Raw genomic sequence first — 15831 nt, 5'->3', positions numbered from 1 at the left:
AGTTTTTGAAAAGTTTTTTTTTTTTTTCTTGGAATGTTTTTTGCAGCCTTTTGCCTAGTTTAAATACCCAAGAAGGAAACAAGAGATTATATTAAAAAATATATATTTTATTTAAATTATTAGTCAAAAAACTACTTAAAACATGCATAAAAACATATGTGGTATTTACCGTATGTATGTTTTAAGTAGTTTTTTGACTAATAATTATTTAAATAAAATATATATGTTTTAAGATAATCTCTTGTTTGCTTCTTGGGTATTTATGTAATTTATTGAGATTATATATACTTTGGGCCATTTGTTTGGTTTGGGTAAACTTTTGTCTAGTTTGCAGCAGATTCCATCAATAGCCAGTACAAAATGTATTAATTTCTTAATGTAATGTATTTATTTATTAATGTAATTAATGTATTAATATACATTTTTTTTCACCTATTTTTTATTTTATTTTTTTTTTCAAAAACTTCTTCAGGCAAAAAATAATACTGAAAAAAAGCTCCTCATATACACAGCTAAGTCAATTTAGAATAAATAAATAAAAAAAAAAACCTCCTAAAAAAGCTTTATGTGAACATAGCCTTAGACTAACAGATTTACTTTAAGCATGGAAATAGGATTTCTATAAGGAACATCTAGTATGGGAAACTAGTTAACAAGTCACAGATCCCGGCCGTTTCCAGTACGCGGCCGTAGCATTGAGAGCTGATCATCCCAGGTCACTTATTGGTGGCCGTAGATTTTAGGATGCCCGTGACCATAATTTGGCTGGTAATGATGGGATCCATAAGACTGATGGGGTAGGAGGTAGAGAGGATAGATCGTTTTATCGGACCCAGGTCCAGCAGCCGAGTCTGTATTCTGTGGATGATGGATGGGAACCCTGCGAACTCCCTTCTACCTGCCGCCATCCTCTTGGACAGGGGCAGACATACCATTGGTGCAACCTGTGCAACCACATAGGGGCGCAAGAAGTTAGAGGGCCTATTTTTTTACCTCCAAAGCAGGAGGAATTGTGTATTATGAGGAGCTCTTGGGCTGCATAGGGCCCCTATATTGCTCTTGCACAGGGGCCCTCTTATGTCTGTGTCCACCAGTGGGCCTGGAGCAACCACATCGGTCAACTGAGGATGTCCGCAGGTAGGAGCCGGTTTTTAGAGTTCCCATCCAGTGGGCTCGGAATACGGACTTGGCAGATGGACCAGGGTTCTGCAAATCGATATACTCATCTTTCATATCTCCAACCTGAAATCACCTTCTAGGTGAGAGATCTACCATTATCTGCACCTCTGCTTATCCGTTGCTTCATTCCGATCCAATCCAGTTCTTCACTTGCCTTCTCCCTATGCTTTGCACCAGATCACTTGTTGGCACCACTTGGACCCCTTTACATATTCACACTTAGGGTATATCACCTGCTGATAGTAGCCTTGTATTGTCCTTCTTAAAGTAAACGTTCAGGAATAACAGACATCACATCAAACATCTCCTCCACTTATAAGTTCCTTTTCATAGTTCCTAAGAAATTAGATCCAGGAAGTGATTTTGTTGGGGCCTTCAAAGCTGCTTAAGCTTTTCCTCTGCTGCCTTTGACCTATTGGTAACGTGGTCTTTTCCTCCTACTTTCTATGCTTTTGGTGGTCTTCAGGATTGCTAAAAATGTTTTCTATTTGACCCTGCAGATCTCAAAGAAAGTTTTTACTAATCAGAGTTTCCCTCAATCTGTCAAGACCCCGGACGGGTAAAGCAGCAGTGAGGGTCTGTCATGTCCCCACCGGACAGTGCTGGTGATAGGTGAGGAGTCTGTGCCAGTGACTCTGGTGGACGCAGGCTTCACTCATCCACTAATCTGGGTTTCCCTAGGATCTGCAGTACCACTGGCTGACTGTAGGTGGCGGGTGTTTTCCAGCTGAAGTTACCAACATTCAGCCTCAGCCAATGGGAAGACACCACATCCTTTTAATTTCGCCTCCTGTCTGCTAGTAAATGCCAGAGATAGTTCTGTTTTCCTGTTACCTGGCTCCCTCTATCTTTTGCTTAGTGACCCCTGTGTTTGGACTTTTGCTTGTTTTCTGACTATCCTTCTGCCTGCCGTTTCTGTACCTTGCAGCCAGTCCTGGATTTGACCTCTGCTTGTTTCCTCACTACCCTTCTGCCTGCCGTTTCTGTACCTTGCAGCCAGTCCCGGATTTGACCTCTGTTTGTTTTCTGACTACCCTTCTGCCTGCCGTTTCTGTACCTTGCAGCCAGTCCCGGATTTGACCTCTGCTTGTTTCCTGACTACCCTTCTGCCTGCCATTTCTGTACCTTGCAGCCAGTCCCGGATTTGACCTCTGCTTGTTTTCTGACTACCCTTCTGCCTGCCGTTTCTGTACCTTGCAGCCAGTCCTGGATTTGACCTCTGCTTGTTTTCTGACTACCCTTCTGCCTGCCGTTTCTGTACCTTGCAGCCAGTCCCGGATTTGACCTCTGTTTGTTTTCTGACTACCCTTCTGCCTGCCGTTTTTGTACCTTGCAGCCAGTCCCGGATTTCACCTCTGCTTGTTTCCTGACTACCCTTCTGCCTGCCGTTTCTGTACCTTGCAGCCAGTCCCGGATTTGACCTCTGCTTGTTTCCTGACTACCCTTCTGCCTGCCGTTTCTGTACCTTGCAGCCAGTCCCGGATTTGACCTCTGCTTGTTTTCTGACTACCCTTCTGCCTGCCATTTCTGTACCTTGCAGCCAGTCCCGGATTTGACCTCTGCTTGTTTCCTGACTACCCTTCTGCCTGCCGTTTCTGTACCTTGCAGCCAGTCCCGGATTTGACCTCTGCTTGTTTTCTGATTACCCTTCTGCCTGCCGTTTCTGTACCTTGCAGCCAGTCCCGGATTTGACCTCTGCGTGTTTTCTGACTACCCTTCTGCCTGCCGTTTCTGTACCTTGCAGCTAGTCCCGGATTTGACCTTTGCTTGGTTTCCTGATTACGTCCTTGTCTGCCTGATTCTGTCCCTGTTCTGCAATTCCTGGTTTGATCCTGCCTGACTACCACTCTGATCGGACTGCAGCCTTCCACAGGTAGTGATCATCGGGGCTCTGTGTAATTCCAAATCCCTGTATAGGGGTTAAAGGGTTCCAGGGTTCTTGGGGTCCTGCTTGGTGAGTGGCTTCCCTCTAGCCTGTCCATTACAGCCCGTCTGAGTCTGTGGATCCAGGCAGGTATTACAGGGTCCCACCAAACAGCTGCTGATATTTCTTGGATAATCATGGAATGAAATAATTTTCTAAACAGTATTGATTTTTACAATTTTTGTGCGTAGTCCCCCTCCGTAGACTACAATAACATGAAAACTGGCATGTGACGAACTGTAAAATATTATGGTAAATTATATTCCCCAGTGTCATGGCGGAACATGATGGAACATCCCGGGTAAGAACATCGTAACGGTCTTCCTACTTGCGGGTCTTTATGGAGCTGATGAACCCGGCCTTTATCTAATGTCTCAAAAAAAAAACCCAGATCTGGTTGTTCCGAAATCTTACTTTTCACCTTGCAATAATCCTTAAATCCTCCTGGTACTGTGACAACCACCCTTTAGAGCAGTGGCCATCGACATATCGTCCTCTGTACTAATACTGGATCATAAAAATGACTTGTCGTCAATGCCCTAGTGAAGAAGCACGGGATCATCTTAGACTTTTCGGATTTGCCCCCAGTCACCTCCGATTTCACTTTCCGCAGAGTCCCGTCCTAATTGTCCCATCATACGTGTCTTCACATCACCATTTTGATAGAGGTTCCTCAAAGCGATCTGTGACCACCACAATGTGGACCCTTGTCTTCTACTGCCTGCGCTGCTTGTGCTGAGACCCTGAGGTCCACCAGGAATATCTCTGGGGTACGGAGCACGTGGCCTTTCCGTGGCCGCCGTCCGGGATTTCAGTGCATGAAGTGAAGGAATTATAAATACTTAACAAGACGGCCAAGAGGACAATCCCGGCCGCCACGATGGAGAAGACGCTCCAGTGGTTCATTAACTTGGGGTACAGCATGTGCAAGTAGTCAAGGCATTCTTCAATTTTACTGGAATTGGAGAAGAAACATGAATATTGGATTAATATTCCATTTTTGATGTGACTGCTTTAAAGGGGCAGGTTTTTGATATGTAATCTGAAAGCAGCATGATGTAGGGGGAGAGACCCTGATTCCATTGATGTGTCACTTGCTGCTTTGCTTGCTGTAATTTTGATACAATCCCTGTTTTCTCTGGTGCACCTCTAACAGATCTCTGAATATTGAGCTCTGTATAACCCGGCCCACACCACTGATTGGCAGCTTTCTATATATACTGCTCAAAAAATAAAGGGAACACTTAAACAAGGATTTTGTATTTTGGTGTTCCCTTTATTTTTTTTTGAGCAGTATATAATGTATATTGACAGAAAGCTGCTAGTCAGTGATTGGGGGTGGGGGTACACAAATCAGGTTGACTAGAAGGCAAGAGACCCCTAGTCCTGTAGTGATTTTATTGAAACAGCAGCACACAGCTTAGTAAGTGACACATCATTGGAATCAAGATCTCAGCTCCTACATTAGTCTGCTCTCAGATTACTAAGCAAAAACTTGTTGACGGATTTAAAAAGAATGTGTCAAGAGAAAATGACCAATTGTTTAAATCAGGTTTCTATGGTAAATTTTCTTTTACAGTTTAATAACTTTTTTTCAACTTTATATAGCCTGTCTTTATAAAAAAAAAATTAAAAAACTTGCAATTTTTTAACTTGCCACTAGGCCATATATTACTTTATATATACTTTATATACTTTATATTACTTTATATACTTTGTATATTTATATATACATATATATATATTTATATTTATTTCAAGTTATGTACTGAAGACTTTTAAGCAGTTTCATTATCATCACAGACAGATTACAACACAAGGTAACATCTCAATATACAGTGGATAACACAGGATCGAACATTCACAATAGGAGATGTCACAGGTCACCTCCTCCTGCACAATGACTGATAACATCTCTACATACAGTAGATAACACAAGATCCACTACATACAATAGGTGATGTCAAAGCTCACCTCCTCTTCCTCCTGTGCAATGGTTGATAAAACCTCTATATACAGCAGATAACAGAGGATCCAACATTCACAACTGGTGATATCACAGCTCACCTCCTCCTCTTGTACAATGGCTGATAAGACCTCTATATACAGTAGATGACAGAATCGACTATTCACAATAGGTGATATCACAGCTCACCTCCTCCTTCTCCTGTACAATAACTGATAACACCTCTATATATAGTAGATAACAGAATCGACCATTCACAATAGGTGATGTCACAGCTCACCTCTTCCTTCTCCTGTACAATGGCTGATAACACCTCTATATACAGTAGATAACAGAATCGACCATTCACAATAGGTGATATCACAGCTCACCTCCTTCTCCTGTACAATGATTGATAACACCTCTATATACAGTAGATAACAGGATATTTACCATTCACAATAGGTGATGTCACAGCTCACCTCTTCCTGTACAATGACTGATAATACCTCTGTATAAAGTAGACAACACAGAATCTACTATTCACAATAGATGATGTCACAGCTCACCTCCTCCTCCTGTACAATGACTGATAACAGCTCTATATACACTAGATAACACAGAATCCAACATTCACAATAGGTGATGTCACAGCTCACCTCCTCCTCCTGTACAATGACTGATAACACAGAATTCACCATGCACAATAGATGATGTCACAGCTCACCTACTATTGCAAGACTGTTTACATTTTTATATACTGACAAACATTTTTAACATATTATAATAGGTAATTTTCTGATGACACATTCCCTTGAAGAACATTTTTACTCTTTATTATATAACGGTTTATTAGAAAGAAGAAAAAAAAAATACAGTAAATAAACCTAATTCTGACATTTCTTGTTATGTTTGTTTCTAGGAAAGCTGGATCCCATCCAACATTCCAGCATTGCAGCGGTTGTCTCCCGGCTTTTCCGCTGACTCCTCTTCCAAGGAAATAGTACAATGCTAAGTATACGCTTTGTTACGGTGTCACACGGCATAGAAAAGTATGGTGGACTTGTCTTATACCGTGAACAAAAAAATGCCGATGCATGCTGGTCCAGCTGATAGGATAGACTTCCATAGGCAGAGGCACATGGGGACCTATGGGCACGTAAGAGAACAGATCTCCGTGGTGGGAACAATACATGGGATATGACGCTCTGTTCGGTTTGAAAAGATAAAAAGAAGAGACGTGCTCCAGAGCGTAAAAACCTAAAGGCGTAATAAAAACCGGTTTAGTTTCGACCTCAATTTATGCAGTGTCCAACTCGAGATTTCTGCCCCATCGTGCGCGAATTCTGCAAGTTGTCCACTTATAGGTCATCAATATCAATCATCCGGAAGACTCAAGGTGACTAGGGGCAGAATGAGGGGTTTAGGGGGTCCAAAGACAGGTAGAAGTGTCGGTTTCGGCTCACCTGCTCTTCAGTTTGATGAATTCCTCCTTCTCCTCTTCTTCGCACTCCGCTGGACTCTCACTTAACTTCTCCTCATCTTCTTCTTTGAATTCCTGGAGGCCTTGAACCTTCTTCAAACCTTCTTGATACCTTTAATAATTCAGAGAAAAATTATATCATCTTGGTTTCATGACTGTACCCTAATAACATACTCAGTGGCGGTCCGAGCGGAGGACAATCGGGTAGCCTCTTACTGTTGGGCAATTGGGTAGCCCCTTAGCCCTTTGCTGTGGGGCAATCAGGTAGCCCCTTTCTGTGGGGCAATGGGGTAACCCCTTGCTGTGGTACAATCAGGGAGCTCCTTGCTGTGGGGTAATCGGGTAGCCCCTTGCTGTGGAGCAATCTGGTAGCCCCTTTCTGTGGGGCAATTGGGTAGTCCCTTTCTGTGTGGCAATCGGGTAGCCCCTTGCTGTGGGGCAATTGGGTAGCCCTTGCTGTGGAGCAATCGGGTAGCCCCTTGCTGTTGGGCAATCGGGTAGCCCCTTGCTGTGGGGCAATCGGGTAACCCTTTGCTGTGGGGCAATCGGCTAGCCCCTTGCTGTGGGGCAATCGGTTAACCCCTTGCCGTGGGACAATTGGGTAGCCCCTTGATGTGGGGCAATCGGGTAGCCCCTTGCTGTGGGGCAATCTGGAAGCCCCTTGCTGTAGAGAAAATGGGTAGCCCCTTTCTGTGGGGCAATTGGGTAGCCCCTTTCTGTGGGGCAATCGGATAGCCCCTTGCTGTGGAGCAATCTGGGAGCCCCTTTCTGTGGGGCAATTGGGTAGCCCCTTTCTGTGGGGCAATCGGGTAGCCCCTTGTTGTGGGGCAATTTGGTAGCCTTTGCTGTGGAGCAATCGGGTAGCCCCTTGCTGTGGGGCAATCGGGTAGCCCCTTGCTGTGGGGCAATCGGGTAGCCCCTTGCTATAGAGCAATCGGGTAACCCCTTGCTGTGGGGCAATCGGCTAGCCCCTTGCCGTGGGACAATCGGGTAGCCCCTTGTCATGGGGCAATCGGGTAGCCCCTTGCTGTGGGGCAATCGGGTAGCCCCTAGCTGTGGGGCAATCTGGAAGCCCCTTGCTGTAGAGCAAACGGGTAGCCCCTTGCTGTAGAGCAAACGGGTAGCCCTTTGATGTGGGACAATCGGGTAGCCCCTTGTCATGGGGCAATCGGGTAGCCCCTTGCTGTGGGGCAATCGGGTAGCCCCTAGCTGTGGGGCAATCTGGAAGCCCCTTGCTGTAGAGCAAACGGGTAGCCCCTTGCTGTAGAGCAAACGGGTAGCCCTTTGATGTGGGACAATCGGGTAGTCCCTTGCTGTGCGGCAATCGGGTAGCCCCTTGCTGTGCGGCAATCGGGTAGCCCCTTGCTGTGGGGCAATCGGATAGCCCCTTGCTGTGGGGCAATCGGATAGCCCCTTGCTGTTGGGCAATCGGATAGCTCCTTGCTGTAGTGCAAACGGGTAGCCCCTTGCTGTAGAGCAAACGGGTAGCCCCTTGCTGTAGAGCAAACGGGTAGCCCCTTGCTGTAGAGCAAACGGGTAGCCCCTTGCTGTGGGACAATCGGGTAGCCCCTTGCAGTGTGGCCTGAAAAGTACCGAATTATCAAATACTAATGGCTGTCATAAAACAGTATGTAAAACTCAATTATGAAAGCCAAAAGCCAAAATTTGGATTACTTAATGGAATTTTTTGTTATTATTTTGTTGTATAGATGATGTATTTGTTAACTTCCGAAGGTGATCTCTACCCCTTGTTATACGCCTCCTCTTCAATTTTGGCTTTAACCTCCGCACTGATGTCCTCTGCGCAGTTTGGTGCCATCACAGACGCCGGCGTCTCACAGCTGTCTGTATCCGCGCTCGGCTTCCCACTGAGGGAATGAAGAAAACAAACAAAAACATTATATTTAACTAGAAGGTGGCCCGATTCTACGCATCGGGTATTCTAGAATTTACGTATTGTGTAGTTCATGTATGATTTTTGTTATATATATATATATATATATATATATATATATAGATGTTGTTGTGTGTAGTTACCAAGTGTTTGTGTAGGGGCTGTACATGTTCTGGGTGTTGTCTGGGTGTGACGGGGGGTGAGAGTGGTGTTGTATGTGTGTTGCGTGTGTTGCGTTGTTTGTGGAGCGCTGTGTGTCTGTAGCGTTGTGTGTGTGTTGCGCGGTTTGTGTGTGTGTGGTGTGTTTTGGGGGGAGGTATGTTTTGTGCAATGTGTGTGTTGTGCGGTATGTGCGTATATTTGTGTGTGCCGCAGTGTTTGTGTGTTGGGTGTTGTGTGTGTGCAGCGTTGTCTGTGTGTGTGGGTGTCTGTGTAGGGCAGTTGTTTGTGGTTCCCAGTGTGTGTGTGTGTGTGGTGTGTGGTGTGTAGTGTGTTGTGCAGTGCGCGTGTGTGTGTGTGTGTGTGTGTGTGTTGGGGGGAGGTGCGCACTCCCAAACGTGCTCCATCCCCCATGCAGCGCACTCCCCATCGTGCTCCATCCCCCATGCAGCGCACTCCCCATCGTGCTCCATCCCCTATGCTGCGCACCCCCCATCGTGCTCCATCTCCCATGCTGCGCACTCCCAAACGTGCTCCATCCGCCATGCTGCGCACTCCCAAACGTGCTCCATCCGCCATGCTGCGCACTCCCAAACGTGCTCCATCCGCCATACTCCGCACTCCCCATCGTGCTCCATCCCCCATGCAGCGCACTCCCCATCGTGCTCCATCCCCTATGCTGCGCACCCCCCATCGTGCTCCATCTCCCATGCTGCGCACTCCCAAACGTGCTCCACCCGCCATGCTGCGCACTCCCAAACGTGCTCCATCCCCCATGCTGTGAACTCCCCATCGTGCTCCATCCCCGATGCTGCGCACCCCCCCATCATGCTCCATCCCCGATGCTGCGCACACCCCCATCGTGCTCCATCCCCCATGCTGCACCAGCATCAGCCTCTCTGCCCCAGCATCAGCTTCTCTGCCCCCAGCATCAGCCTCTCTCCTCCCAGCATCAGCCTCTCTCCTCCCAGCATCAGCCTCTCTCATCCTAGCATCAGCCTCTCTCCTCCCAGCATCAGCCTCTCCTCTCTGTCCCCAGCATCAGCCTCTCTCCTCCCAGCCTTCCCCAGCATCAGCCTCTCTCCTCCCAGCCTCCCTCCTCCCACCCTCCCCCAGCATCAGCCTCCCTCTCCCAGCCTCCCCCAGCATCAGCCTCCCCCAGCATCAGCCTCTTTTCTCTCAGCTTACCTCTCCCAGCCTCCCTCCTCCCAGCCTCCCTCAGCATCAGCCTCCCTCTCCCAGCCTCCCCAAGCATCAGCCTCCACCAGCATCAGACTCTCTCCTTCCAGCCTCCCCCAGCATCAGCCTCCGCCAGCATCAGCCTCTCTCCTTCCAGCCTCCTCCAGCATCAGCCTCCCTCTCCCAGCCTTCCCCAGGATCAGCCTCTCTCCTCCCAGCCTCCGTCCTCCCAGCCTTCCCCAGCATCAGCTTTCCCCTCCCAGCCTCCCTCAGCATCAGCCTTCCCCAGCATCAGCCTCTCTCCTCCCAGCCTCAGCCTCTCCTTCCAGCCTCCCCCAGCATCAGCCTCTCTCCTTCCAGCCTCCCTCAGCATCAGCCTCCCTTTCCCAGCCTTCCCCAGGATCAGCCTCTCTCCTCCCAGCCTCCTTCCTCCCAGCCTCCCCCTCCCAGCCTCCCTCAGCATCAGCCTTCCGCTCCCAGTCTCCCCCAGCATCAGCCTCCCCAAGCATCAGCCTCCACCAGCATCAGCCTCTCTCCTTCCAGCCTCCCCCAGCATCAGCCTCTCTCCTTCCAGCCTCCCTCAGCATCAGCCTCCCGTTCCCAGCCTTCCCCAGGATCAGCCTCTCTCCTCCCAGCCTCCTTCCTCCCAGCCTCCCCCTCCCAGCCTTCCTCAGCATCAGCCTTCCCCTCCCAGTCTCCCCCAGCATCAGCCTCCCCAAGCATCAGCCTCCACCAGCATCAGCCTCTCTCCTTCCAGCCTCCCCCAGCATCAGCCTCCCCAAGCATCAGCCTCCACCAGCATCAGCCTCCCTCGTCCCAGCCTCCCCCAGCATCAGCCTCTCTCCTCCCAGCATCAGCCTCTCTCCTCCCAGCATCAGCCTCTCTCATCCCAGCATCAGCCTCTCTCCTCTCTGTCCCCAGCATCAGCCTCTCTCCTCCCAGCCTTCCCCAGCATCAGCCTCTCTCCTCCCAGCCTCCCCCAGCATCAGCCTCCCCCAGCATCAGCCTCTCTTCCAGCCTCCCCCAGCATCAGCCTCTCTCCTTCCAGCCTCCCCCAGCATCAGCCTCCCTCTCCCAGCCTTCCCCAGGATCAGCCTCTCTCCTCCCAGCAATAAGGATAACGTTTGGAACACCATTCTAAGTCTGAACTGGGTGCAAAAACCTAAAAAAATCCATATCATACGCATATATAGCCTGGGTCTCAGCCTCCCATACACGGTAAGTTTTTTTAACTGCATGAGAGGACACACACAAGCTAGGGACCCCAACGTAGAGAAATACTTTGGCGTAGTGTTGGGGCTCTATTGCATTGATCAATTCAGTAGCTAAATTTCTCTTTATTCATATGTTCATGGCAGTAATGCAGATTCCATTTTTCACATTTTCACTTTACATGTAGCTATTGGATTTTTCAAGTCAGTATTCACACAGCAGTTTCTGCTATTCCATGTATTCCCCTTACATAGTCACTGGTGTGCATACCTTCTCTCCTCCCAGCCTCCGTCCTCCCAGCCTTCCCCAGCATCAGCTTTCTCCTCCAAGCCTCCCTCAGCATCAGCCTTCCCCAGCATCAGCCTCTCTCCTCCCAGCCTCAAGCCTCTCTCCTTTCAGCCTCCCCCAGCATCAGCCTCTCTCCTTCCAGCCTCCCTCAGCATCAGCCTCCCCTTCCCAGCCTTCCCCAGGATCAGCCTCTCTCCTCCCAGCCTCCTTCCTCCCAGCCTCCCCCAGCATCAGCCTCCCCCTCCCAGCCTTCCCCATGATCAGCCTCTCTGCTCCCAGCCTCCTCCAGAACGCCGTGCTCCTCTGCCGACACTCACCCACCCGATCGCATCCACTCACACACACCCGATCGCATCCACTCACACACACCCGATCGCATGCACTCACACACACCCGATCGCATCCACTCACACACACCCGATCGCATACACTCACACACACCCGATCGCATACACTCACACACACCCGATCGCATACACTCACACACACCCGATCGCATACACTCACACACACCCGATCGCATACACTCACACACACAGACACTGACGATATCGCACATATGCGCTCACAGTCACAACATCCGGAGATACCACATGCTTCTGGCCATGTGATCCTCCGGCAGGTCCTGGAAGCTCACAGCACAGTATCGAGGCCGAGAAGCAAGCGATATCGCCGGATGCTGTGAGTGTGTGGATGCGATGTGTGTGTGAGGTGTGTGTGAGGTGTGTGTGAGGTGTTTGTGAGAGTGAGTGCGATCTGATGTGTGTGTGTATGCGTGTGTGTGTGCTGTTATGTTTGTGCGTGTGGAAGTCCCGCCGCTGCAGGACCTTGATTTACTGGTAACTATGCAAGCATGGTTACCAGCGCAACACATCCCCCGCTCGCACGGGAGCCCACACCAGCATACGGCGGCGGCGTACGCTGATGTGGGCTCCCGTTGGTGAGGGTGGAAAGGGGGGGGGAGTACAGTACTCACCTGGGAATTGGTGGCTCCGTGACCGTGTCAGTTCGGGCAATGCGGGGGGGGGGGGGCGAGAGCTAACGTCTATTGCGTGAGGGGGGCGGGGCGTGGCGTGGGCAAGTTGCCAATGCCTGCAGGGTGCCGGGGCGAGAGGCCAATCTGTGGGGGGGGCGAGCGGCTGGCCAATCCGTGTGGGGGCGCAGCCGGGGCGAGAGGCCAATCCGTGTGGGGGGGCGGGGCCATGGCGAACCCAGCGGCCAATCAGCTTTGTGTCACCGTAAGGACATGTCACGGTGACACAATGTCACCGTGACACAATTTTGGAGCATGACAGACAGACAGACAGAATAAGGCAATTATACAGTTAGGTCCAGAAATATTTGGACAGTGACACAAGTTTTGTTATTTTAGCTGTTTACAAAAACATGTTCAGAAATACAATTATATATATAATATGGGCTGAAAGTGCACACTCCCAGCTGCAATATGAGAGTTTTCACATCCAAATCGGAGAAAGGGTTTAGGAATCATAGCTCTGTAATGCATAGCCTCCTCTTTTTCAAGGGACCAAAAGTAATTGGACAAGGCACTCTAAGGGCTGCAATTAACTCTGAAGGCGTCTCCCTCGTTAACCTGTAATCAATGAAGTAGTTAAAAGGTCTGGGGTTGACTACAGGTGTGTGGTTTTGCATTTGGAAGCTGTTGCTGTGACCAGACAACATGCGGTCTAAGGAACTCTCAATTGAGGTGAAGCAGAACATCCTGAGGCTGAAAAAAAAGAAAAAATCCATCAGAGAGATAGCAGACATGCTAGGAGTAGCAAAATCAACAGTTGGGTACATTCTGAGAAAAAGGAATTGACTGGTGAGCTTGGGAACTCAAAAAGGCCTGGGCGTCCACGGATGACAACAGTGGTGGATGATCGCCGCATACTTTCTTTGGTGAAGAAGAACCCGTTCACAACATCAACTGAAGTCCAGAACACTCTCAGTGAAGTAGGTGTATCTGTCTCTAAGTCAACAGTAAAGAGAAGACTCCATGAAAGTAAATACAAAGGGTTCACATCTAGATGCAAACCATTCATCAATTCCAAAAATAGACAGGCCAGAGTTAAATTTGCTGAAAAACACCTCATGAAGCCAGCTCAGTTCTGGAAAAGTATTCTATGGACAGATGAGACAAAGATCAACCTGTACCAGAATGATGGGAAGAAAAAAGTTTGGAGAAGAAAGGGAACGGCACATGATCCAAGGCACACCACATCCTCTGTAAAACATGGTGGAGGCAACGTGATGGCATGGGCATGCATGGCTTTCAATGGCACTGGGTCACTTGTGTTTATTGATGACATAACAGCAGACAAGAGTAGCCGGATGAATTCTGAAGTGTACCGGGATATACTTTCAGCCCAGATTCAGCCAAATGCCGCAAAGTTGATCGGACGGCGCTTCATAGTACAGATGGACAATGACCCCAAACATACAGCCAAAGCTACCCAGGAGTTCATGAGTGCAAAAAAGTGGAACATTCTGCAATGGCCAAGTCAATCACCAGATCTTAACCCAATTGAGCATGCATTTCACTTGCTCAAATCCAGACTTAAGACGGAAAGACCCACAAACAAGCAAGACCTGAAGGCGGCGGCTGTAAAGGCCTGGCAAAGCATTAAGAAGGAGGAAACCCAGCGTTTGGTGATGTCCATGGGTTCCAGACTTAAGGCAGTGATTGCCTCCAAAGGATTCGCAACAAAATATTGAAAATAAAAATATTTTGTTTGGGTTTGGTTTATTTGTCCAATTACTTTTGACCTCCTAAAATGTGGAGTGTTTGTAAAGAAATGTGACAATTCCTACAATTTCTATCAGATATTTCTGTTCAAACCTTCAAATTAAACGTTACAATCTGCACTTGAATTCTGTTGTAGAGGTTTCATTTCAAATCCAATGTGGTGGCATGCAGAGCCCAACTCGCCAAAATTGTGTCACTGTCCAAATATTTCTGGACCTAACTGTATATATAGATATGTAATCTACAAATATGATAAACAAGGTCCAGACAGTGACAGACGCGCAAAATGGACTTCTCTCCTATAAAGAGTGAGAAGAGCGGCCAGTGACCCGGAAAATATGTATTTATAATGGATATCCAAAATGGCCAACAACAAAAAAAGTAGCAGATCAGGAACAATGAAGTATCAGGACGCACCGCACACTGGGGGCGGAAACGCTGCAATACCACTGGAGGGGCTGCCATACACATTCAGCATAGGAGTTTTATGTTTTTTACTGCTGTCATGTTTGGATTCTGCACCTAAACATGCAAAGACATTTTTTGGCTGCACCATGCACCATGTCCGCATCATAGCCGCGATGTGAACGCTGTACCCGGCTTTACCCATCACATGTGAACGCTGTACCCGGCTTTACCTATCACATGTGAACGCTGTGCTCGGCCTTACCCATCACATGTGAACGCTGTGCCCGGCCTTACCCATCACATGTGAACGCTGTACCCGGCCTTACCCATCACATGTGAACGCTGTACCCGGCTTTACCTATCACATGTGAACGCTGTGCCCGGCCTTACCCATCACATGTGAACGCTGTACCCGGCCTTACCCATCACATGTGAACACTGTGCCCGGCCTTACCCATCACATGTGAACGCTGTACCCGGCTTTACCTATCACATGTGAACGCTGTGCCCGGCCTTACCCATCACATGTGAACGCTGTACCCGGCCTTACCCATCACATGTGAACACTGTGCCCGGCCTTACCCATCACATGTGAACGCTGTACCCGGCCTTATCCATCACATGTGAACGCTGTACCCGGCTTTACCCATCACATGTGAACGCTGTACCCGGCCTTACCCATCACATGTGAACGCTGTGCCCGGCTTTACCCATCACATGTGAACGCTGTACCCGGCCTTACCCATCACATGTGAACACTGTGCCCGGCCTTACCCATCACATGTGAACGCTGTACCCGGCCTTACCCATCACATGTGAACGCTGTGCCCAGCCTTACCCATCACATGTGAACGCTGTGCCCGGCTTTACCCATCACATGTGAACGCTGTACCCGGCCTTACCCATCACATGTGAACGCTGTACCCGGCCTTACCCATCACATGTGAACGCTGTGCCCGGCTTTACCCATCACATGTGAACGCTGTACCCGGCTTTACCTATCACATGTGAACGCTGTGCCCGGCTTTACCCATCACATGTGAACGCTGTACCCGGCTTTACCTATCACATGTGAACGCTGTGCTCGGCCTTACCCATCACATGTGAACGCTGTGCCCCGCCTTACCCATCACATGTGAACGCTGTGCCCGGCCTTACCCATCACATGTGAACGCTGTGCCCGGCCTTACCCATCACATGTGAACGCTGTACCCGGCCTTACCCATTACATGTGAACACTGTACCCGGCCTTACCCATCACATGTGAACGCTGTACCCGGCCTTACCCATCACATGTGAACGCTGTGCCCGGCTTTACCCATCACATGTGAACGCTGTACCCGGCTTTACCTATCACATGTGAACGCTGTGCTCGGCCTTACGCATCACATGTGAACGCTGTGCCCGGCCT

The 15831-nt window shown here is 49.0% G+C and overlaps 1 protein-coding gene across 2 annotated transcripts in view; it reads right to left on the bottom strand.

The window, feature by feature from the left end:
• Nucleotides 1–210: 210 nt before the first annotated feature.
• IRAG1 (inositol 1,4,5-triphosphate receptor associated 1) overlaps nucleotides 211–15831 on the bottom strand; it is a 126358-nt gene continuing 110737 nt past the window's right edge. For both annotated transcript variants that reach the window (XM_075325801.1, XM_075325802.1), the window contains 3 exons: nucleotides 8277–8399; nucleotides 6515–6643; nucleotides 211–4058 (listed from right to left, as the gene is read on the bottom strand). In XM_075325801.1, the coding sequence (XP_075181916.1) occupies nucleotides 3818–4058; nucleotides 6515–6643; nucleotides 8277–8399 (493 nt within the window). In that variant the 3' untranslated portion in view covers nucleotides 211–3817. The remainder of the gene's footprint in view (nucleotides 4059–6514; nucleotides 6644–8276; nucleotides 8400–15831) is intronic.

The sequence above is a fragment of the Anomaloglossus baeobatrachus genome, chromosome 10 (assembly GCF_048569485.1).
Source record: "Anomaloglossus baeobatrachus isolate aAnoBae1 chromosome 10, aAnoBae1.hap1, whole genome shotgun sequence".
NCBI lineage: Eukaryota > Metazoa > Chordata > Amphibia > Anura > Aromobatidae > Anomaloglossus > Anomaloglossus baeobatrachus.
This window is presented reverse-complemented; position numbering and strand designations above follow the sequence as displayed.